General features: G+C 49.3%; 1 protein-coding gene across 1 annotated transcript in view; it reads left to right on the top strand.

Annotated features, from left to right (window-relative positions):
- Window positions 1-24,208, top strand: part of ARHGEF9 (Cdc42 guanine nucleotide exchange factor 9) — a 192,611-nt gene that overhangs the window by 18,746 nt on the left and 149,657 nt on the right. The window contains exons 2-4 of the mRNA XM_058847469.1: window positions 3,221-5,946; window positions 11,662-11,809; window positions 14,133-14,242. Coding sequence (XP_058703452.1) covers window positions 3,289-5,946; window positions 11,662-11,809; window positions 14,133-14,242 — 2,916 coding nt within the window. The 5' untranslated portion in view covers window positions 3,221-3,288. The remainder of the gene's footprint in view (window positions 1-3,220; window positions 5,947-11,661; window positions 11,810-14,132; window positions 14,243-24,208) is intronic.

A 24,208-nucleotide genomic window follows, 5' to 3' on the forward strand; every position in this document is an offset into this window, starting at 1 on the left:
GGGCTGTGCAGGATCTGTCCCTTGTTATGGGCTGTCTTTTCCCTGCCACATGAGGAACAGCCCGTCTCCTCTGTGCTAGCATCCCTCCTAAGACTTCACAGGCAAGCCTCTTCCCTTTGAATCTTCTTTCCTCAGGATCCACCCAGCCAAAACCAATAAAACATAAAACTGGCAAGAGAAAACAAACAAAATAAGAGGACCGTTTGTGATTTCTGTCTTTTGCTGCCAGTTGGCTGCACGACTTGAAATGACTGAAGTACTCTTCTTTTTTTTTTCCCCCCCCGACTCCTTCCAACCCATTCCAATGTGTTAGTCTTTAATTTGTAGCAGGAATGTCTGGGAATAACTCACATCCCAAAGCGACAGCCTGAGAAATGAGGGGCTGGTCTCCTCCTCAGGCACCAGATGGAGGTCCTGCTCAACCCTTGGTTTTTTGGGAACAAAAGCTTCTGTGGTCTCTGCAGGGACCCATGACAACACAGCTCGCACATGAATTTCTGCTACAGGGTTTAAATGGAGGCAGGTGGTGCTGAGCCCCCAGAAGTGTCTGGGGAAGGAGGTTCTCTCTTAGAACCTGTGTGGTGGTGGCTACAAGAGGCTGAGTAAAGAGATGGCTGAAGCAGAGCGGGGCAGCGTGTGGGGCATCATCGCTTGGCTGACTCTGGGGTGTACCTGGAGGTACCCACGGAGCTGTGGGACTGCACGGGCTGTGTTTGGCAGTGTGTGGCTGCGCTGGGGACTGTTTGGCAGTGGACATTTAGGGTGTGTAATTGTGGGGTGTGTTTGGCAATGAACATTTAGGATTGGTAACTGTGGGGTGTATTTGGCAATGAACATTTAGGGTGTGTAATTGTGGGGTGTATTTGGCTGTATCCAGTGATGCTGTGTAACTGGGTTGTATTTGGCAGTGGACATTTAGGGTGTGTAACTGTGGGGTGTATTTGGCTGTATTCCCTCAGGATGTGCAACTGTGGGGTGTATTTGGCAATGAACATTTAGGGTGTGTAACTTTGGGGTGTATTTGGCTGTATTCCTTCAGGATGTGTAACTTTGGGGTGTATTTGGCTGTATTCCTTCAGGATGTGTAGCTGTGGGCTGTATTTGGCTGTATCCAGTGGTGTTGTGTCACCGTGGGGTGTGTTGGGTACAGCCGGTACCACCGGTCACTCCACCAGAGCAGAGCCAGCAGCAGCCCTGGCAGCACCTCACATGGTTAATAAAGGGCAAAAAAGGCCAGGAGGAGTGATGGGGGGGATAAAAAAAGGTGAGAAGCAGCTCAGTGAGCACTGAGGTCGGTGAGGATGGTGAGGATGAGGTGCTGGAACAGGGGATGATCCCCGGCAGGAGTTGCGGCCTGTGCAGGCCCCGTGCAGGAGGAGCAGGTTCTCCTGACGGGAATGGAGCCTGTGGTGGCTCCCCATGGCAGGAATGAGACCTCTGGAGGCTCCACACAGGAGCAGGGGGATGTTCCTGGTAGGAATCAGCCTGTGGAGCTGATTCCTGGTAAGAATTGTAACCAGTGGAGGCCTCACACAGAGCAGGTTCTCCTGACGGGATCCGTGGCCTGTGAAGGCCCCACAGGAACCCAGGACAAGTATGAGAAGGAAGGGACAACAATTATATCCCAACCATACCTCTCCCAGTTCCCAATCCTTCTGCACCCCTTGGTGGGAGGTGAATCCCTCAGAAGATGGGGAAATTGAGCCATGGTGGGTGGGGGTGAGACATCGTGTTAGTTTTATCTTTGTTTCTCATTATCCAGATCAGTTGGTGATAAATCGAGTTGACAGTGATTGGAAAGGGGTCACCATATTTTTATAGCAGCCCATCAGCTTTTTCATCTTATTTCCCCCCTTGCCTCAGTTGGGCAGCATGAGTGGACATCTGGCAGCCCACCACAGCAGCAAACACGCATTTTTGCTACCCTAAGCACGGCTGATGCCAAAAATGCTTGGCACAACCCCTGTGGCAGGGCTCACGGAAAGCCAGATGACTGTTGTCCATAATAAAAAGAGGGATGCTGGTTGTTTCTGTTGGCTGTGCTCTGCTTCCGTGGTGCCTCTGCCATCCAGGGGGGTCTCACGGGTTATCCCTTGCTGGGGGCAGACGTGGTGGCAAGGTAGAAACAGATGGATTTGGCTCAATGTGAGGGTCATGAGATGCCCAGGGCAGTAGCTGTTGTAATAACCTTATTTTTATAAATTAATAACCTTATTTTTAACAGAAATAGCAGGGTTAAGTGTTTTTAGTAGATATGGGGACTGTTCACAGTGCTAGCGTGGCTCTCCTGCTGCTTGGGGGAAAGTGGAGAGTTTCTCCATTGTCAAACCCATGTCACTGTTTCTTCCTTCTTCCTCCTAAGAGTAGGATTGGAAATTGAGGGAAGTGAACCCCATGGAGTGCCTGGCATGTAGTTCTGCTTTCTAGACAGCAAACCCAGGAGCAGCAGATCCAGCCCCAGGAAGCTGTAATATTGAGACAGGGCAGATCAATTCCAGAGGAAGGGAAGCTTTAGGAGCTGTATTCCCACAGCTGGTTCAGAGTGGTTTCCATTGCTGCAGTATTTTTAATCCTGTCCACTGGAACCCACTTGAAGGGAACACGTTTTTTATAGCTTTGAGTGGTGGCCAAGCAGCTTTCATTGAGCAGACCAGTGCCAGGAGGGATTCCCGTGCTGGTGCCATCGCTACTGTATGAAAAACCTGGCTTGGCTATTCCATGAGTTTTCTGATGTTGTAGTGTTTTAGAGTTGTGTTGCTTCCAGGAAAAGGCTCACCCTGACTTTTCTTTGAAAGAGACTGAGCTATTGGGAGCATGGTGCCAGTTCCTGGCAGATGGGGATGGTGGAGATGACAGTGACATGTGCAGGGACACTCACTGGAATTTCCTCTCTCCTCTCTCTGCCATGAACTCTGATGCATTTAGAGCCTCCGCAGCTTGCAAAACAAAGATGTGATTCATGGGATTCTGAGCGTACTTTGTGGCGACTTTATTAGTGCAGGAAGTTTATTTGTGGTTACTAAATGTTCAGTCATTTAACTCAGATTTAAATAGCTTTTAAAATTTGTATGGTTTGAAAGCAAAATTTCAGCCTCCCTGGAATCAGTGGGGAAAACCACCACAGCCACTGGGATAAAGTTTTACTTGTGATGCTTTAAGAGATGTGTCTTCTGGAAGTTTTCTGCTCCTAATGGTATTCCTTTGTTCTTTTCCCTTAAAGTCTTGTGAAGAAAGCAATCTGAGGACCATGCATCCGTGACTCCTGGAACCAGCCTGTGAGCCAGGGCGATGGAAGCTCTAGAGGGCCTCCAGCGTACTGCTTCTTTGAGCATTCCCAATGGATACGCCAACAGGATTTTCCAAGGAAACATGGAGGGAGGGAGCACCGATGCCTTGGAGGCCTGCGGTGCTGAGCACTGCGCCTCCGGCGACGCGATCCCCGGTGAGCAGGAGGAGACACACAGGTTTAAGAAGACAACCAAGGGCAGCCGGATCTGGAATTTCGTCAGACGCAGGAAAGGACTCGCTACGAATAAAGACAGACCCCAGTCGATGATTTTGCTGGGAGTTGCCTCTGAGGTCTCAGAATTAAAAAAGCCATCCTTCATGGAGAGGGTACGCTCGTCAAAAAAGGGAAGATCCTCCAGGACAGCCAAGAACGTGGATTTGAGAGCATCCAGAGTGCAGGATGTGTGTGACCCTGAGGAGGACCTTCACTGCAGCGGGCAGAGAGCTGTCTACAGGGTTAAGAAGCTGGGCGATGGCCGGAGGCCCTCCCGTCACTCGTACGCGGGGTACATCGAGGATCTGGACTCTTCTTTTGAGGACATAGAGCTGAACATCAGCATTCCTGAACTCGATACCACTGAAAGTAAATGTCTCAGGGATATTAGTGGCAGATTACACGGTGAGGATAATGATGGTAACTGCCACAGAATAGCAGCCAGGAAGAGCGAGTCTTTGAATTATGAACATGTTAAGAGTCCTGCAATTACAGAAGGGGACAATCAAAAGAGGTGTGCTGTGCTCCCACAGGAGAGCAGGAGAGGAAGGAGCTCTGATGTCTGGAGCTATCTGAAAGGAATTTCATTAGCTAGCAAAGATAATTCAAAGCTCCCAGATCAAAGGGCTGAAACCAATTTCCAGAACTTAGAAAATACAACTGATCATTCCGCTTCTTACTTTGACTTTGATACGAGATGTGAGGAGAATCTCAGCCAGCGAAAGAAATCAAACGGTGCCGCCAAAGCCACTCACTTTGGGGGTGTTGTGAGGTTCTTAACCAGCGTGGCCGAGGCAGCTCGGCGGCTGCGAGGCTCCTCGAGGGCGTTTTCCCCCGATGAGAAGAGGCCTCAGCGCAGTTTCCGAGGCCGCAGGCAGGATGTTGCCTCCCCCAAAGAGGGTTTGGTTATCGAGAACGAGAGCGCAAAGGCCTTTTGCACGGTGGGAGCCTGTCTGCAGTCCCCGGATTCAGGCACGTGGGAGAACCTGAGCTTTGAGAGCTTGGCGGGGAAGGAGCCCGTGCAGCACTGCAAAACCGCAGATGGGCTGAAAGGCGTTGGTTCCTCTGGCCTGGACAGTGGCAATGACAGGCTTAATGAAACCTCACTTCCTCCCTTTGGGCCAGAACCATCCATGGCCCAGCTGGCAGAGCTGGCAGATGGCTCTTTCACTGAGCTGAACAGCAAAGATCCCTCTGAGGATCTGCTTGAACTTCCACAGACAACTCTGGCTGAACCGATTCAGGACTTGGGCACGATGCCAGAGAAGAGCCAGGTCATGGCCAGGGACCTGCTGCCTTCTCCTGATCTTCCTGTGACTAGTCTGGATACTGGGGACCTGGGCTGTTCTCCAGCTGCCAGAGGGGACTTTTCTGCAGAAACTGAAGTGCAGACCCACCTCCCACAGTCATTGCAGACTAAATTTGATTCTGGGGATGTGGCTTGTGCCCCAGTAGTTGCTAAAGACATGGATCCGTCTCCAGCAGTTGCTCAGGAGCTTTCAGAGACAGAACTGGATAATCAGGACTTGAGGAATCCTGAGCTGCCTTTGCAAAACTTGTCTGGAGGTGAGCTGGAGGTTCAAGACAGTGGCAGTACCCTGGAGAGGGTCGTGGGCAGAGACCTGCCACCTTCTCTTGATCTTCCTGTCAGTAATCTGGATGCTGCAGATCTGGGCTCTTCTCCAGCTGCTGATGGTGCCTTTCCTGCAGTGACTGAGGCTCAGACCCACCTTCCACAGACATCACTGACTAAACTTGATACTGAGGACATGGCTTATGCCCCAGTGATTGCTAAAGACATGGATCCATCTCCAGCTGTGGCTCAGGAAATTTCAAGGACAGAACTGGATAATCAGGACTTGAGAAATCCTGAGCTGCCTTTGCAAGACTTGTCAGGAGGTGAGCTGGGGATTCAGGACTCGGGCAGTACTCCAGAGACATCACAGGTTGTGGGCAGGGATGTGCCACCTTCTCCTGATCTTCCTGTGAATAAGCTGGGTACTGTGGACTTGGGCCATTCCCCAGCTGCCAATGGTGACTTCTGTGCAGCACCTGAGGCTCTGATCCACCTTCCCCAGGCAGCTCTGACTGAGGAGAGCCAAGACATTGTCAGTTCTCTGGAGAAGGGTCAGGTCATGAGCAGGGACCTGCCACCTTCTCACAACATTCCCGAGAATGTTCTGGATGCTGTGGACACGAGCTGTTCCGCAGTTGCTGACGTGGACTTTTCTGTAGTGACTTTTTTAAAGTGTTCCACAGTGAAAAGGCAGGGTTTGGAACAGCATGGTGGCCGCATTAAAATGCGGGGAACCGCTTCATTTGTGGAGCAAAACTCCGTGGAGGTCATGGACAGAGTGGAAGAGTTTGAGTGCAGCACGGAGTGCAGGCCCTTCCAAGTGCACGTCTCGAGGATTGTCTCTTCTGGACGCCTCAAAAATGGAAAGGTAGGAGCAACTTTGTGAGGTTTGCAGTAAGATCATGCTGTTGTACATCTCAAAAAGCAGGTTCACACTTGAAAGTGGTTTTTTTACATCCTTCATTGGGATTTCTGTGAATGGTGGCAGCAGTTTTTAGATCAGTCTGAGTCTGAGCTCTTAAACCTCCAGAGCTGCTCCTCCTGTGACCTTTTGTGTGTATCAGTGTCTTTTGAAGAGGCTGTAGCAGTTCATGCATTCCTAAACACTACCTTTAGTTTTTTCCTCTCTGCATTTAGGTTCATTTGAAGTAGAAGCTCCTTAGAAGAGGAGTTTTAGCAAACTGGAAGTTTTAAAGTGTGCTGTGGGCAAACGGAATTCAGCAATTGCCCTCTGTATTTTCTTACCTAAAGCAGATGTAGGAGTGATGGGGTGGGTGATGATGAGAGCTGGGCAATGCTGATGGCTCCAGTCATGGCAGGACTTTCCTGTCTGGTACAAGCAAGTCTTTCAAAGCCCTTAAAATCCTCATAAAAGCATTTATGGGGACATTGCATTTTGGACTAGGTTCTGGGTGTTGCAAATCTGTCTTGTCCAGCTTATTGCCACAAAACATCAGAAGTCCTGTGGAGCCAGAGTGAAGCCCAGCTTTAGGGTTCTTTTGGGTACCTGCTGGTTAGCTGAGGCTGGAATGTTCTTTTTCTTTTTTCAAGCTGCCAGGTAGAAAAATTATGTTGATTTGTGAAGAAACTTTCTCTTTTCCTTTTGGATTTGGTGAGACAAGAGATATTCCAGAGATGATGACACTGTTGCCTGTTGGAAAAGGGGTCACAGTAACTTCTGAGCCAGGAGGGGAAGTGTTTGAAAATTGGCAGCAGATTAGAAATGCTGTGGGGAAAAAATCTGAACTTCTGACTCGCAGCTAAAACAGGCAGCAGTATTGTTAGTTATTCCTGGCTTTGTTTTTCTGCTCCATTTTGTGTAATACAAAGCATTACAGAAGCTCTCTGTGTAATCCCAGGCACTCCAGAGGAGTGAGTAGTGCTTGGTCATTTCTTGGGCTTTCTGGAAGAAGCATTTTTAGGAGGAGCTTAGGAGGGCTGTGGTTTGATATTCCCTCACAGTGACCAAGCTGAAAGTGTTGTGGGCAGGAGCAAGATGAGAGAGGCACGGAAGGATGGAATGGAGCAGAGGGGAATAGCAGCATCTCTCCCAGAGCAGCCACATCTGCACAGGGGCTGCCTGTCTGTTCCCACCGCTCTCAGGGCACAATCCCAGCGCTTTCCTGACTCAGCTGTGTGAACAGGAGATGCCCTAAGCCCCAGCTCAGCTGTTGCAGCTTGACCAAGACATTTAAATATGGTGCTTGAGATAACTGGGCAGGAAACCTCCCCCGAGTTTCCGTGGAGCGTGGCCATAGCACACGACCTCCGGGCTGCCGCGCTTCCTCTGGCAGGGAGGGCTGGCTCCTCGTGGGCAGGAGCTGCAGCAGGGTGGGAGGGAGAGCAGCCAGCCCCACCTGCCTTGTGGACACCTCCTGCACCCCAGCAACTCCTGCTGCAGGTTTGGAAATGCACAGAGATCTGGTGGTGGCACCAAACCCAGAGCGAAGGGAGGCTGAAGAAGGGATCTCGTGGCCAGGAAGAGCCCTGGAGAGTCTGCCAGCAGCTCCAGTAACAAATGACCTGAGATACCCCAGGGATTTGCTCGCCTATCTCCCATCAGGGAGCGGCACTCGGAAACGCTTTACCAAAAATAAACATGGAAGAGGAGTAACTTCAGCCTGAGCGTGACAGTAGCAGCAAACTCCAGCCTCTTATTGTTTTAGGGCTCAGTCCATCTCTTTGCTGGCACCTGTTCCTGAGGAGTTGCTGGCTCTGCTGCCTCCACTCCAGGCTGCTCTGATTATCTGCAGGATTTGTGTTTCAAGGGAAGTGCTCAACCACAGGGAGAAGGTGCTGCCAGGACAGGGTGGCTTGGACAGGCTGAGTTCTCTGAGCAAGTTCCCCAGCAGTTTTAGTGTGTGAGCAGAGCAGGGCAGAAAGCATTTCCCAAATAACTTAAACATCGCCCCAAAAAAAAATAAACATAAAAGTGCCTGTTCCTACAGAGGCTCCCCTGGGGAGATGGTGTGAGAAACTGAGGCTGGTGTAGCACAAGGGAGTGGGATTTAGGGGATATGTACATGGGTTCTGCCAGTAAGTAAATCTGTTTAGTTGTTTCTGCAATTAATGCCCCCGGTTTTTGCTTTCCTGGTCTTGCCTTTTAAAATTCTAATGTCTTTGGGCAGGAGCTGAGTGATATTTTGGGCAAATAGGTAGGATTTGATCCTGGTGCTTTAAAGGAAAGAGCATTGCAGCAGCATTTAATAAAAGTAGATGCAGAAAAGTAGGAAAGCACATCCCTGATAGTTGTTTTAGACCCCATCCCAAACTTTCATGTGTTCTGGGAATTTGTGAAACAGTGGAGATAAACTGCTTTGAGGAATTGGAAGAACAGTAAAAATCAGAACAAATTGTCAGTGGGAAGTGTGTTACTGCATTCACGCTGCTGCAGCTCTGGAATCACAGTGCCATCCTTATTCTGGGATAAATAGAGTGAAAGATGACACGGAGGTTTCACTAGTTTTTGGGCAGAGTTTCCATTTTCTGTGTCTCCACTGAAGTGAATTATCCTCCTCCAACCTCAATAAACACCACAGCATCCCATCAGGGAAACTGCTGCTGCAGGAAGTCAGGCCTAGCTCCAGGAGTTGTCTTTGAGAATTTCCAGTAGCTTGAGATGATGTTTAGAGGAAAGCAGCTTTGGTACTGCGTATTTTGCAATTCCAGCCTTCCATCAGGGTTCCAAACTGGCTGGTGTGTCCATGGACAGGGTTTGGGATGATTTGATGCCTCCTTTGGAGTGACATGAGGAGAGGTTGCAAAACAGGCATCTGAATTCATATTTCAAGTATCAGTTTGGAGTTTTTAGGACCCAGAAACAAGTGTCAGGTTTATTTCTGGCAGAGACATCTGCCAAAGGATGGACTGGGAGCATCTGGGAGCCTCTGGGCTGGTGTCACCCTCACAGTGACAGCAGAGGGCTTTCACCACAGTCTTTCTGTGCCCTCTGCTGGCTTGGTTGAGAAATAAGAGGTTATTTTGATGGAACAGAAAGCCTAATCTTTATCCTTGGGGTTCAGAATTTTATCTCCAAAGGGTTTGCAGGCTGCAGCTTTTTTCTGGCTGCACATAGTTTAGTTTGTGAGGCTGTTCTCTGGGGGAATTAGGATTGCCAGAAGTGTGAAAATGAGATTTCTACAGGCTTGTCAGCCTTGGCAAAAGCTGTGTGTCCCATAGGACGAGGTGGCAGGCTGATGGGATGCTGTGGTTGGTTTCAGGGCTCTGTAAGGGGCTGTGTGCTCAAACTCCTGCATGGCTGCGGATGTTTCTCCGGAGCAGCTGCTGAGGTTGTTTGTCTGAGTCCTGGACTCACAAAGTGTCCCAGTGCCACAAAGGTGCTGCTGCTGTGAGTGGCCCATGTGGATATGGGAGCTGTCAGGGCTTTAGGAGTGTTTTGGGGTTCCTGTGCTCCGTTTCTCCGGGGGAAAGCGGGAGGGAGACCCACCTCCCTGCGGTGGCTCTGACTAGAAGCTCAGGGTTACCGATTTCCCTGAGTGTGCTCGTGCCAGGGGATGGGGTTACAGATCTGCTGCCTGATAGCTGGGCCACAGCTCACATCCTCCCACAGCTCTGGGCTCTGCCTTTAGTGCAGCTCCAAGTGCCTTTTCACAAGAGGAAGGTGCAGCAGAGTTCCCTTTTGTGTGTTTGCTGAGAAGTTGCAGGTGATGCCCGTAGCGACTTTGAGCTGGAGATTGGTTTCTTGTGGGAGCAGCTGCAGAGATGGAATTGCTGAGTGGATAAAAATCCCACTGCTGAATGACACTGACCAGAAAATGGTATCTGGGAGGGTTGATCTTCAGAGCTTTCTTCATCTCCTGATTGTTCAGCTCCTGGGTTGTGTCTCAGCCTGCTGTAACAAAAGACTTTATAGTCCTTCCAAATTAACAAATAATACTTCACTTTCTAAATCCTGCCGTTGCCAAAAGAGCGCTGTGTTCCTTTCTGCAGCGAGGTGCAATTTACTTGCAGAATGAAGATTTGGGGTATTTATGGCTTTTAATATGGTTGTGTCTGACAATCATTTTATTTTTAGAGGAGACAAAACTTCTAAAGCCTATCTGCAAGCTGTTCAGATTCTTGTATTCATAATAACCAGGAGGTGCTAGCAAAATCCTTGAATTAAAGCCTATATTTAGTGCTATCTATAGTGGGGCAGGGTTTTTTTGGGAAGCGTATTTTTAACATCATCAGGGAAAGGCAGGTTGAGTTTGCAAAGCTGATGCTCTTTGCTTGTATATAGAACCAGCCATGGAACACATGGATAATTCAGATTTCCACATGTTTTCTTTAAACACATGGTGTGACTTTCCTTTATCCCTTTCCCAGCCTCAAAAGTTAAAACAGGGTATCAGAGTAGGGATGGGAAGAGGAAGCCCTGGGCATTGCTGGCATTATGCTAAAGGGACTCTGTGTCCAAAATTCCCTGGATGGAAGGTTTTCCTTGGCTTTTACCTCTTCCCAGCTGTTTTGCAGCTAAGAGAAGTGAATTGGTTCACTGGGATATGATGCTGGTGCTGGGAGATGGAGCCTTAATTCATCCACAGTTTTCTTCTGGGGTAATTACAGCCTGTCTGCTTTGTTCTTCACCTGTAAATGAAAATAACAGCACATCAGTGAAAATGAGCTGCTGGAGTCTCGAGGATGAATCCACCAAACCATCCCAGGCACTCAGTTATTAGCAGTTATTCCTGGAAGTGTGACAGATGTGTCTGTGATTGAGCCTAGAAACCTCCCAGAGAGGAACACCTCCTGTTTGCTTCCCTTGACCTTTGTCAGATGATTTTTCTTCTGATTTCTTGACTCTAAGATTATACACACGACTTCCACGGTGTCACATGTCACAGAGAATAAAATGAAAAGTAGGAGTTTGAATTGTGATGTTTTTAAAAAGAACATTCCATTCTGCAAAATGTCACGGTACAGTTGTCGTTTTCAGGAACTTTTCCTCCTGGAATAGAATAATAAAAGTTGGAGTGAGGAAAACGTCGGCATTTTTCTCCACTTAGCTGTAAATGCCAATTCTTTGGATTAGTGTTGCTGAGCATTAAGGTATAACTGAGTTATTTGACCATTTTATGGGTGCTTCAGCTAATTGCAGCTGTTTTATTCAAGTAAAGGCTACAGATGCAAGGACATGTCTGGTTAGCTGTGAGCTGCCAACCTGTTTGGCTGCTCTTTGCTGTCCCTTGGAAGCAGCCAGCCCTTGCTGGTACGGGCTCCTGAGCACCAGCTAATTCCTTCCTTGGCTGTGCTCCTGCTGGGATTTGGGAATGGGAGAGCAGCCTCACCCCCAAAACACTGAGCAGCAGGTGGGTCTCCATCAGGGTTTCTCCCTGAAGTTCCCAGGATACTCAGGGCCACTGGAAGTGTTGGGTTCCAAGCTGCAAGAGGGCTAAGCTGCAATAGGGGCACTGGAGCTGCACGCCAGGGCCAGCAGGTCCTGCAGTCAGAAATGCAGCGGGTGCAGGCTGCAGCGAGCTGCGCTCATGGAAATTCCGTGGATTATTGTACATCCTGTGGTTGCTTTGCCTGAGATCTAACTGCTGTTGGTAAAATTCTTCTGTTCCCCTTCTCTTGGCAGCCGACATCTCATCCTGCACAGCCGTCCCCACAAGCAGAGCCCTTCAAGGCGCTGGTGGAGCGCTGCCGCTCCGAGCCCCTCTCACAGAGCACCCCCATGGGGCTGGACCAGCTGGGAGGGCGCATGCAGCACCTGCTCCGCAGACGTGGTGAGTGCCTCTTCGCCAGTTTTGGCTGTTTGGATGTCACCCATGCTGCAGCAGGGGTGGGAAAGGCAGGAATGGGGTTTGCATCCCTGCTGGTTACATCCCTGGTGCCAGGTGAGGGAGCTCTGAGAGCCGCGTGCTGAGGAGTTTCTTGCTGGCTAATAGGATCTTCTTGTGCACTGTGTGTTTATGAAATAAGGCTGTTTTCTCCCTTTAATGTCTCTAACACAATCCCCAAAATCTGGTTATGAGAGGATGAGCAGGGGTAGGCACGTGAGGTGTAAGAGCTGTTCAGCAGCTGCTGTGTGAGTTTATATTTGGTGCTTTTCTCTTGAATTTCTGTCCTCTAAGGATCCTCTGTGGTGAGTACTCACTGAGTAGTCACCGTTTGGAGGTGGTGAGTGATGATGGATACTGAGATCACTACTCAAGTCTGATTGTTTGGAAACACAAGAAGTGAGGGGTTTTTTCCTCTCGTGCTTGGGTACTTTTCATGATGAATGATGGTATCTCATGAGCCAAAGACTGGGGTGACCCCTCTGCATTGCCCTGCTCACAGTGACACCAGAGCACCGTGGAATGTATCTGTATCTGAAGGTAAATTGGCTGATGGCTGAATAGATGACATCATTTTTTGAACCTCCTAATTAAAAAGATTGATAATGAGAGAAAGGAAATTATTTCCTGAAGGGCCACTGCTGGCATGAAGAATCCTGTGATTTAGCAATGGGCGAGCACGAAGCGCTGCCAGATTGTGCTGGCATTGCTGGGGAGCACTCCGGGGATCCGGGCGGCTGATGGATGGTGGCAGCACATCAGGCTTCAGCAGAACTGGGGGAGACAAGGCCAATTAGCTGCCTGTGCTGTTAATTGATGGCTCTGCTGCCGGGGTGCAGTGGTTCCCAGCACAGGGGGGTCACACAGCCCCTCGGAGCGAGCATTCCGTGTTTGCTGCTCCATCCATCGCCTCCCGCTGTAATCGGCACCGTGCTGCAGCCCGGCTCGCCAAGAGTCTCCAAAGTGAAACGTGGGCTGCTAAAAATAGCAGCAGGCTGCCTGCATCAGCATTGAGGAAATAGGTCTCAGTGCAATCTCTCTCCCAGCAACACTGGAAGAAAATCAGGATGGCTGCCCAGCCAGGCTGCAGCAGCATCCCTGCCCTGCTGCGCTCTGGAATGGGCAGGGCAGAGCCCCCACCTGTTCGCTTTGGGGGTCTCCACTCTCCCAAAGCCTGGAATTTATTTATTCTGGTCTCAAACCCCCCAGGACTGACACAGTCTGAAACCTCTGCCGGGTTAGAGGTACGTCAGGAGATAGAAACTGAGCATCTTTTAGGGAAGGATTCCAGAAAGTGGCTGTTTTCCCTAGATCCTTGCTCCATGACTGGGATGAGGAATCTCCAGGTTCTGGAAACACCATATACCACATCTGTGCACTGCCTGGATCACAGGTACCTGTGCTGGCAGCAGCTGTGGGGGCACCAGTGGTGCTCAGCTCTGTTTCATTCCCTCCAGGCCAAGGGATGTGAAGAACCTGATGGAAAAAAGGATTAAAATCTAAGCTTTCCAAATGTGGGAGGGAAAATACAGAATGGTCTAATACAGAATGGCCTAAAAAGAGGGGGACGGGATGTGGAGCTGAAAATGTCACATTGGAAATTTTAATTGGAAAAGTAGAGCTCATTTGCCTTTTTTCAGAAGCTGCTTTGTGCCTGGGTAGTGCCATCTGCAAGGCCAGGCTGGGGTTTGCTGAGGTTTTTTGTGTCTAGTCAAAGCTAGAGCAGAACTGCATCTGTGAGGGCTCGGCCTGAAACACTGGGGGTGAGAACCAGCCCAGTTTCCTTAAAAAACCAGCTTTTATGGACTTCCCCATTTCTGTTTTGTGTGTAAATTGGAGGAGCTGTTTCTTTTCCAAGGCCTGGCATCCCGTGGAGCACAGTGAGCGTGCAGCTGGCATTGCTGCAGGTGCTGCCCTGTGCACACCGCTGCAGGTTGATGAGGGTCTGCTGCTCCTGGAGCTCCTGGCAGAGCATCCTGGCTCTGCACCCAGCTGGGCTGGCCCCACCTCGGGATGTGGCTCCCAGCCCTGCCTTTTTGTAGTATCCAAGCTGCACTATTTCTCTTGTATCCCAAGAGCACTGAATAAAGCACCTAAATATACTCTGTGCTCTCTTTTTCTAAAGGAGAGGTTGAATGAGTCTCCTGCAAACAATTTTGTTTCTTTCATTTAAAAGAACAGCCTCCGCCCCCAGCCTGAGCTAAAGCACAGCATTTATCTTTTGTCATTCCTGTTTTTTTTTTTGTTCCTGTGGATTTTCTCCTGGCAGCTGAGAACGAACAGGCTTCAAAGACCCTGAAGGTGCGCGGGAACTGCCGGAACGGCGGCCGTCGATGGAACCTCTTCAAGCCTGGAGCTGAGAAGCTGCAGATCAGTCGGGTAAGGAGCTGTGTGGAACGTGCCTCTCTGCCTGATTCAGGGCTGGGATTTGCCTGCTTTGGGCTTTGTGTTTATAACAATGTGCTTGACTAACAGCTTCCTCAATCCCTGGCTCCTTCCGCCACAGATGGGGATTATTTTGGTTTGTTGTTATTTTGTGGCAATAAAAGCTTAGGTGCATCGTATTTTCCCCAAATCAGTGTCCCTTCAATGGGTAGCAGAGACTTTTGGACTGTCCCTGGGCCTCCTGTGCCTGTGGCTGAGTGTTCCTTGCAGGTGGAGGGAGCTGTGACGTTTCACGTCGCCTTCAGATCTGCTCCATGGTTTTGATGGGTTTATTTTTTCTCCTTCCTTTTTTAGCCTTGTGTCCTTTGGGTTTGGTGCTGCTCCCAGCACCATCTCGGCGACAAATTCGTGTCACTGCTTCTTTCCCAAAGTGTTTTGCAAATGTAGGCACAATCCACTTGGTTCTTTTTTTGTGAATGATGCTTCTCGTGGGGGAAGGAAAAGCTATTGTGGGCCTGGGGACGTTTTCCTCTGGGAAAAATTCAGAAAAGATGGCAAAAATGGTGTAATTTGTCTGATGTGTTTCCTTGCTTGGGTGGGGGGTGGGTTTTTTTGCTGTGCCCCTGTGTTTGAAGTCTGGAGGCCTTGTTTTGGATTTGTAGCACTCGTGAGTCTGGTTTCAGATCAGGATTGTCCCAAACCCAGTAGGTTTCCCAGTTTGTGCTGTGATGCAGGCAGAGTTTTCTACTGAGTGTGGCAGAAGAGCTTTTTAGCCCTTGTTGTTCCTCTAGGGCACAGGAACAAAGGATGATCTGGGAGCCAGGAATTTCCCTGCTGGAGTAGGGAACTGACCTTCTCTTGTGTCTCTGTGGCTCTTTCCCACCCCACTGCTGTCCTTCCTCACCAGACCTTTATTGTATTTCTTTCCCCTTTGATATTTGATGAACTGCCTTCCTGAAATGTGATTTCCAGGGGGGCCTGGCCTCTGGGTGTGTTTTTCCATCCCAGGAGCAGTAAGTTGGCAGTGAGTGACGCTGGCTTCTCCATCCTCCTTGTGTTGGGTGTTGGTTTCCAGGGAACGCGTGCGGGGATGCGCCGCTGGAATTTTGGTCGCTTGTGGCTTTCTGGAATTCCATCTTGCGTCACTTCTGTTTTCTTTGCTGAGTTTCTGTGAGCTGAGGTACAAAGGCACAGGAGAGCTAGACAAGGAGTTCAGCTTTTCTTTTTCTCTTTCTTCCCTTTGGGTCCTACCTCGCTGCCACGACATGAACTGCTTCTTTCAACTCAGGGAAGCTATTCTGGTTTTAAACAAGCTGAACATCTAAAGCTTTGAACAAAGTTTTCCTGGAAGATAAAATGATCCAGATCCAATAAAGCTGCTTGTCCTTGAGGCCAGGATAAGGCAGGTGACTGCAGAGCAGTGAAATATCCTGTTGGGCAGTGTACAAGCCCTGCCTTGGAATGTCTCAGGTGTGTTGTCCATTAGCTGTGTCCCTGTTCAGGATCTGGTACTGACCAGTGCATGGATGGGTTTGGTCCTTAATTAATCACTTTATTACACCTTAATTAATCACTTTATTAATCTTTTAAGAGGAGCATTTGCAGCTTTCATAGCTGTCCTGGAGACCCTCCTGGAAGCCAAGGTGCTGTTGTGACACAAAATTGCTCCTGAATTATCTGTGCCCTGTGAATCCTGATAAAGCCAGGCCTGTTTCAGATGGCAAACAGAGCCCAGATTGCATCAAAGCCCCTTAGAGAAGCTGTGGAAAACAGAAACCTCAGCAAACCAAACACCCTGCTGAAGCTGGGGAAAGGTCACCTAGGAAACTGCTTCTCCTGTGCTGATGGGTGGGAAGGATGTGGAGCTGGAAGGGGAAGCGAGCTGCTCCTGACCCAGAGATCTGTGGGTGCTGTTTGGCTCAGCCACAACCATGCCAAAAACCTGTGCACCACTGAGGCAGGGAATTGGGTTTGGAGAGGCCTGTTCATAAAGCAGCTTGTTTTTAAATGATGGCAAACAGGCAGCTCTGAAACCTTTGCTGGGGTTTATAAATCAGAGTAAATCAGAGGAGCAGGATATGTAGATGTGGCTCACAATAGCAGTGCTGGGAAACTCATCTGTCACCTCTGCCCCGAGCTCAGTGAAGATCTACAGGGCTGCAAATCACCTTTTGGCCAGAAAGAAGTTTCTGCTCTGGCAAGATGTGGAAATTTGGGGTGAGATTTGTGGGCCTGGGTATCTCTTGTCTTTTGATGCTTTCATTGACAGCTGACACCAGTGAGGTGGCAGAGCAGTGCAGAAAGCAGGGATTTATCCTTCCAAGCAAGAGTGTCTGAAATCTGGGCACAAGCTGGAGAAGTTTTTTATGGAGTAGATAATGTTATGGCTCCCACTTTGTAGGTGGGAATAAGAAACTGAAGCACTGCAGGGTGCTATGTGTGGAGCCATACAATATTTATTTTTTTTTTATTTCTCTCCTAATTTAAGAAGCAGATAAAACTAAATAAGGTCAGATTTCTAAAAGCTTTCAGTCTCTAATTTTTTTTTCCAGAGTACACTCTTCAGCCTGGAGAAAACTCTGTGTTGAAGCAGTTTATGTGCAGAGCATTTTGGTTTAGCACTTAGGTCACTTAGAGCCTTTGCTTTTGTGAAAGCAGTTTGGCACAATCAAGACCAACTTGCAGGAGATCTCAAGGTGCCCTGAGCTGCAGCAGGGATGGCAAGGAGTGCCCTAAAGGCTGCCCTGCCAGGACCCTCAGCATCTCTCATGTCTCTGATTTACCCTCAGGCAGGTCCTGCCAGCTGGGCTGTGGCTGATCCTGGGGCAAGGGGAGCAGTGAGTTCCTTTCTGCAGCCCCAGAGCGGTGCTGGGAGATGTTTTATGGTCTGGGTGTCAGAAGCAGGGGGTGACAGTCCCATCCTGACCCAAATCACTGGCCTCTGCTGCCCCTTGTCAGGAAATCTTTTGCTTCTTGGTAGCTGCCCAGTCAAAATCATCTCAGCTTTTTCCAGACAGGTGCTCTGGGGATGTGCTCCACTACTTTGGAAGAAACCTTTAAGATCATTGAGTCCAAGCCATGCCCTAACACCACCTCAACTAAACCATGGCACTGTGTGCCACATCCAGTCTTTTTTTAAAAGATGGGAGATTCAGCCCTTCCTAAGAGGGGAGGCCTCCTCTCAATGTGTGTTAATTCTCCCTGTCTTACCTGAGAGATTTCATTTCCAGCCTTTAAAAATGACTGCAGCCATTCCTGTTCTCTTCTCCTTCTCTCCTTCCTGCCCTGTGTGCTTGTGTACAAGGGACTAGAGCCCAAATTTATATGCTGGAGGAAGCCACTGTTAATTAGCTAGACTGGAAACTTTGCATGAGAGGAGCTTCTTTGACATCCCCTATACTAATAATAGGCAGGCCTGCTGTGCAGAGGTGTTGAATATTCACAAAACCCACCCCCCCAGCCTGTCCTTTCTCCTCTGGAAGTCAGGAGCTCTTTCCAGAGGCTGGTGGGGGGTTGCCAGAGCGATGATGGTGGATGTGCCAGCCTCCCCAGAGCTAAATCCCCACCGGCTGTGTTTATGAGGAATAGGAAATTCAGGCAACGTGCAGCCTGTGGGAGAACAGAGTGAGGGGGAAGTTGATTTGGGTGGGAATGCTGCTTGATATTCAGAGCCAGCCCTCCTGCCTGCTATTTTTATCCTCTCACATAGTGCTGAGTGGGCAGTTTGGGCAGAGGGGAGATTTTTTTTCTCTTTGCCAAGTGTCCTGCCCCGTGTTCCCGTGTACTTGGGCAGGAAGGGGGGTGTGCTGGGGCTCCTGGGCTGCAGCATCCTGGGACGTGAGTGGGATGTGATCACAGTCAGATTTTGGAGCCCCTGTGTCCCTGGGAACAGGCTGGGAGAAAAGCAGAGTCCCGAGGCTTTCCTGGTGCTAATTAGTTTAAATATCAGTGTGCTGCTACAAGAGGTTTATGTGCACGTATGGAGGGCTGCCAGGAAAACAAATCCTCACTGAATCTCTCTTCCCTCATCTTAAACATTGAGTACTTCTGCTGGCAGGGTATGTCTGAGCTGTATATTTTGGGGAGGGCTGCTTTATATCTTGATAAACCTATTATGCTGCTCTACTTAGCAGTGCTCTGAAATCTTTATGGAGTTGTTCTTTGGGTTGTTTTTTTTTATATATTTAGCCATTTATAAATGTTTTTTTGCAAGTTCTGAAAAACTGTCTGTGTGTTGTTGTTCACATAAATCAAGATTGGCTTGCTCATTCGAGGGGGAAGCAGGGATTGAGCTTCAGAATATTGCAGTGCTGTGATCCAGCCCCATCTGGCTGTGTGAGGAGTGCCCAGGCAGGGTCCCTGCACCCCTGACTGCAGCACTGCAGCCTTTTCAGCACCTGAGCTGTGCCTGACCTGCTGGCTTTGGGAGCTGAGTGTGAGCTCCAGGTCAGCCCCAGCCCATTGCATCCCTCTGGCATGAACAGACCCTGCTCTGGGCTCCCTCCCCAGGGAGCGGTGCAAAACACACTTTATACAGCCTGGAGCTAGAAATGAGTGGGATTTCCAAACATCCCATGCTCTGGGTGTTTAGAAAAACGTCCAGAAACGCTGTGGTTCTGTACAGAGCAGGGCTGGGGGGACACAAACCTCGGTGACTTTGGTGTTGCTCCAGCAGTGCCATAACACCGGTATTTTCCAGCACTCCTGGGGACAAACAGGGCTTCAGAGACTGAATCTTGCAGGAAGGAAAGGTTGGAAATGACAAATGGTCACCTTTGGGTTGTGGGTTTATGTGCTGGGTAGCACAAGAGAGATTTGAAGTTCCAGACTTCTCAGCTCTTCAGCAGTTATATGTAAGTCTATATTAAGAAGAAGCTCAGCTTCCAGTCTGTGATGGTTTTTATGGTGCCATTGAAGCTCGGGGTGTCTCTGTGCAGCTGCAGGTGGCAGGTACTGCATCTTCCATGGCATTCAGTGTGTGTGCAATGGAGACTGTACATAATCACTTCCATAGTTCAAATGGAGCTCTCAGCCTAACTTTAAATAGCACTTTGGAATGGCTCCTTTTCCCTATTGCTCAGTAGTTCCACCTTGATTGCTCTGCTTCGACTCATTACTCAGCTCTGTCACTGTGTTTCACTCTGGGATATGGTTTATACAAAAGAAGCTTTAATGTAAACTCAATTTGTGTTGCATTGCTAAAACCTTAATGACATTTTGCTTGGCAGCAGCATAGACTCTGTGGTTTGCCCTTCCCCAGTGCACTATGTTCCCAATAAACTAAAGTTCGTGGTAGGTGTAGCATGAAAAATCCCTGCGTAAATATTGGAACAAATGCTTTTGTAGTGCTTCCTAAGCCCTGGCTGCGCTCGTGACTCAAGGTGTCACCGGTGTTTAGCTGAAAAGGAGCTGAATTTGGGAAGGACAGGCAAAAGCACGGGTCAGAGCTCCAAAATGTCTTCTGTATCTGCTGAGGTTCCATTCTGAGATGCATCAGGCTGGAGATGCATGACAGAAGTGCTGCTGAAGGCACTGGCTGGGGGGACATCACAGCAGGGGTGATGGGGAGTGGCTGTGTGGGGCTCCTTGGACTCTGAGATGAGCTCTGAGTGTTTCACCAGCCTGATGTGGCCAAAGGCAATTCCTTGGGATCCTGGAGCGGGATTCTGGAGCAGCATCCTGCTCTGGGAGGAGCTCTGTGATCCCACAGTGTCCAGAGTGTGCTTTGCTTCTGTCGATGACCTGGGAGGAACATCTGGGACCATCCCCTTTGCTGTTCACCCCAAGCTGTTCAATCCTCGTGCAGTTTGGAGGGGCTGTGTTCATAACCCCCAAATTCAGAGCACCTGCCCACACTGCTGAGGTGCTGGCACCTGAAAATTCGGGCTCCCAGGGAAACTGCAGCTGCTCTGAGTTTTGGAGAAGCTGAAGTGGATTTGGTAACAAGCTGTCCCCAGTACCAAAGGTAGGAATAAAGGGTCTAATTTTGTCCCTGGTTTTGTCCTGCAGAATTATGGGGGTTTTCACACATGAATTGAACTGGGATATTGACTTGGAGGAGTATGAAATGAGCAGGATGAGAGGCTGCAGAGGGGGCTTGGGTATTGTATCAGTGCTGTCACATGGCCTGCAATGAGCTCCTCGATGGAACAGGGAAAGCTTCATCTCCTAATGGACTGCACAGAATATAGAGAATAATTCCCCTAATAAATCTCTTTCAGTCTCTAATATCTAGGGAAATACATTATCCTGTCATCCAAAAACCTTGAGAGATCAGTCTTTTCCGAACAAGAGCAGACATTTGGTGGTGGCTGTGCTGTGATGGGAGCGGGGATTATTGCCCTGGGAAGGAGATGGGAGGAGAGCTGGCTGCAGTGCTGCTGTTCCTGGTGTGCAATCCCACACAGGAGCACGGCACACCATGCAGGGAGCATCCTTTGGGGAGTGGGAAGGGATTGCAGTGCTGGGAAGCAGCAACAGTGCAGATTGTGGCCAGTGGGGACCACTTTTGGAGAGCCTTTGGCCACTTTGGCCACTCTTGCCCAGAGCAGTGGGTTTCACTTCTGAGCTTGGAGAGCTCACACAGTGCTGCCTTTGCCCCACCTTGCTGGCACTCCACATGCTGCTGTCCCCTGCAGGGCTCTCCCCAGGGATGCTGTGGGATCCAGGGAGAGCCAGGGCAGCAGAGCAGCTGCTGCAAGCTGCAGCTGGGCTGGGATGCCCAGGAAGCACCTCCAAGAAGGATGAGCCCCTGTCATGACTCCCTTTCCACTCCTCCTGGTGCAAGGACTTCACCTAGAAGCAGGAATAACTCCACTGCTTTGTATGATGGGTCTCCTTAGCTCAGTCTCTTGACACATTTCCAAATTCTGAGGTGAATTTCTTGTAGAAGGGTTTTGTAGAGGGTTTTGTCCCTCTTTTGCCAGGAGTTGGGACTTGGACAAGAAGAGCAAGTGATTGGATCCTTCTGCACGCAGGATTTATTTCCATACATTCTTTATTTGAGCCATCTCTTTCTTTTCTAAGATACCTCACATTTTATTTTTAATACTGGACAAATACCAAATATTCCTCAAGAGAGATCTGTGATTGCAGCTCAGTTCTGACAGTTGAGAATAGTCCAACCGACGTATTTGCCTCATCTGAAATGCTGCTATTTCGAGCTGTGCTTTTGTTTTTAGCCATCAGTGATAAGTTTGCATTTCCTGCGGATGATATTTTGGGTTGACGCGAGTTGTTAAGGCCCCACTGTGTAAAATGGTTTTCTTCCTGTGTGACTTTGGCCTCGTCTTTTCTGGTTTGATTCTCTCATCCAAACCAGAAGCAAAATTAAATCCCCACATCCCAGCTGGTCATCACTAAATAATTTGTTTTACATCTTGCTGAAGCGTTTTATAAGTGATGCTGCAGGAAGGCTTGTTTCCTGTTTTGTTTTGGTTTTTTTTTAATTCTTTTCCTTTATTTTTGAGTTAAGATAAAGACAAACTGAACTTTGCAGGCACTTCTTGGGGAATCAGACATTTTCCAGCTATTATTTTGCAAACTATTAGAGCGGCAGATCATGAGGTGGGAACCCAGTTATGCAAACAAAGCCACGTCACTCTTGGCCAAAAATAGCTTCAGTACATGTGCAGTAAGGTGGAAACGAGGGCCTTGGGTGTACACAGAGCAAACAGGGAGAGGCAAGAGGGAAGCTGCAGCTTTTTGTTTAGAGCTTCTCATATTTAGAGCAAAGTGTGTTTTCCAGAGCTTGGCTGCTTGTCATTTCAGTGGGCTGGAAGTCACTGCCTTCCTTGCAGATAGAGGGGACTGAGGCTTTGAGAGGTGGCACTTTGGTCCCAGAGGTCATTTTGACATCCAGGTCCCACTCAGAGCATGAAGAAATACTGGGGAAAAGTTAAAAAATGTTCCTTTTCCTTCCTGTGCTCAGCCCATCTCCAGCACGGTGGAAAGCGCAGTCCTTGCTGTGTTCCCCTGGGATTCTGGGGGAGCTCTGAGGGCTGCATTCCCAGCTCCTGCAGAGATCCTGCCTGGCCTTGAGGCTTCATCTCCTTTCATTTCAGCCTCATCCAGCACTGCAGTGCCCTAAATAATTTGGAGATCACCCCAGTGGCTGTTTGCTGTGTACTCAGGGACTTGCTGCCTGGGAGTTTTCTGGGTATTTGCAGCAGGGCTGAAAGTGCTGCAAGTTACTCTCCACCAGGCTTAAAATAATCTTGTTTATTCCTTCTGTGCCATCAGCACTCTGAGCATCACTTTGCAGTGATGTGGTTAATTGGAGTTTGTTATTGAGCTGTTAGGAGATTGTTTTGGGCCAGGAGAGGAGATAAAGCAGGAGATCATCTATGGAAAATGCAGCTGGAGGTGTGCAGATGGATTCAAGCCTCCGTTTTATGAAGACATGCAATTTCTTATCTCTCAATACTTTCCTGGGATGAGGCAGAAGGGGGTTGTAAAGTTGAGCAGAGACTCGATGCCTTCTGTAATGGGCAGAGAGATTCCCAGGCTCGTTCCCTATTCCACACAGACAGTTTTTGTCTCAATTAGAAATCGTGTTCAAATTATCTCTGTATTCATCCAGAATTGCAAGTGCTTATCAGAACATCTTAATGGCTTCAGGTGGGAGTTCTCTATTCCTGTTCCTCCTCTTTCCAAAGGTGTGTATAAAGCTTTACTCCTGCCAGAACTGCCTAACATGGATTTTTATTGCTCAGGTCCCCCCTCCAAGTTTTGTTACAGGTTTCAAGGTTTGCCTGGAGTGTTTTCCATGCATGTTGCAGCTTGGGTTGTGCCAGTGGAATGTTGCTCTATTCCAGAACAGCATGCACAGCTACAGAGAGAGGGGAGATTAGTGCTGATTTATTGGCCTGTCAATTAAAGAGTAGCACGAAGATTCTCACTGCATGGCTGAGGTGAAGTGTTGTGGTGGCAGCAAAAGATCAGCTTTCTTAAACCTAACTGCTGGTTCCTATACATTTATGTTTAATTAAAGTGTTCCTACATCCTGCACTCCTCAACGTTAATTCGGAGATGTATTTTGAACCAGTGCCAGGGGAATACATTGTTATGGCATCCTCTTTGCACATCTATTAACAGGAAGGGGATAATTGAGGAAATCTCACACGGATTTAATTGGGGACTGAGGGCAGGAGCGGGGAGGGAGAGAAGCACAAGGCAGAAGTAGGTCAGAAGTTGGGTAAGAGCAGAGCTGCTGCGGCACCGGGGGGCTGCTGGGGTTTGGGGGTGACCAGGGGAGGCTTGGGGTGCTCCCACGTGCCTTTAAAACATTTCAAACATCCTGCAGCTCTGGGAGCCTCTGCCGGGGTCCCAGGGGTGCTGATCCCTCGAGGATCCTGTGTGGGATGGGTGGGGAATGAGGAGCACGGCGGCCTGACCTGGCCTGGGGCAGGAGTTTGGAATTTTGAGCTCTGATCTGGAAGGGAAATGTTTTACTCCAGTTTGCAGCTGCCTGTGCTGAGGTGGGGAGCAGGGTCCTGGCAGGGATGAGTTCAGGGAAGCAGGGTCCTGGCAGGGATGAGTTCAGGGAAGCAGGGTCCTGTCAGGGATGAGTTTAGGGAAGCAGGGTCCTGTCAGGGATGAGTTTAGGGATGCAGGGTCCTGTCAGGGATGAATTTAGGGAAGCAGGGTCCTGTCAGGGATGAGTTTAGGGAAGCAGGGTCCTGTCAGGGTTGAGTTTAGGGAAGCAGGGTCCTGTCAGGGATGAGTTTAGGGATGCAGGGTCCTGAGGGAAGCACAGCACTGCTGGGGAGGTGAACTCTGGCCCTGCTGCCTGGGATCACCATGCCCAGGGATGCTCCAGGAGCAGGAAGAAGCTGCTGCAGGATGGTCTGGGAGCAGAGGATGGCCAGGAGCAGAACTGGCTTTGGGAAGAGGCAGCTGAAGGGATTTGACCAATCTGTCCCTGTGTGCAGGGAGGGCTCAGAGCAGGGTCCAGCAGTG

This window comes from Poecile atricapillus, chromosome 12 (genome assembly GCF_030490865.1).
Source record: "Poecile atricapillus isolate bPoeAtr1 chromosome 12, bPoeAtr1.hap1, whole genome shotgun sequence".
NCBI classification, from domain to species: Eukaryota; Metazoa; Chordata; class Aves; order Passeriformes; family Paridae; genus Poecile; species Poecile atricapillus.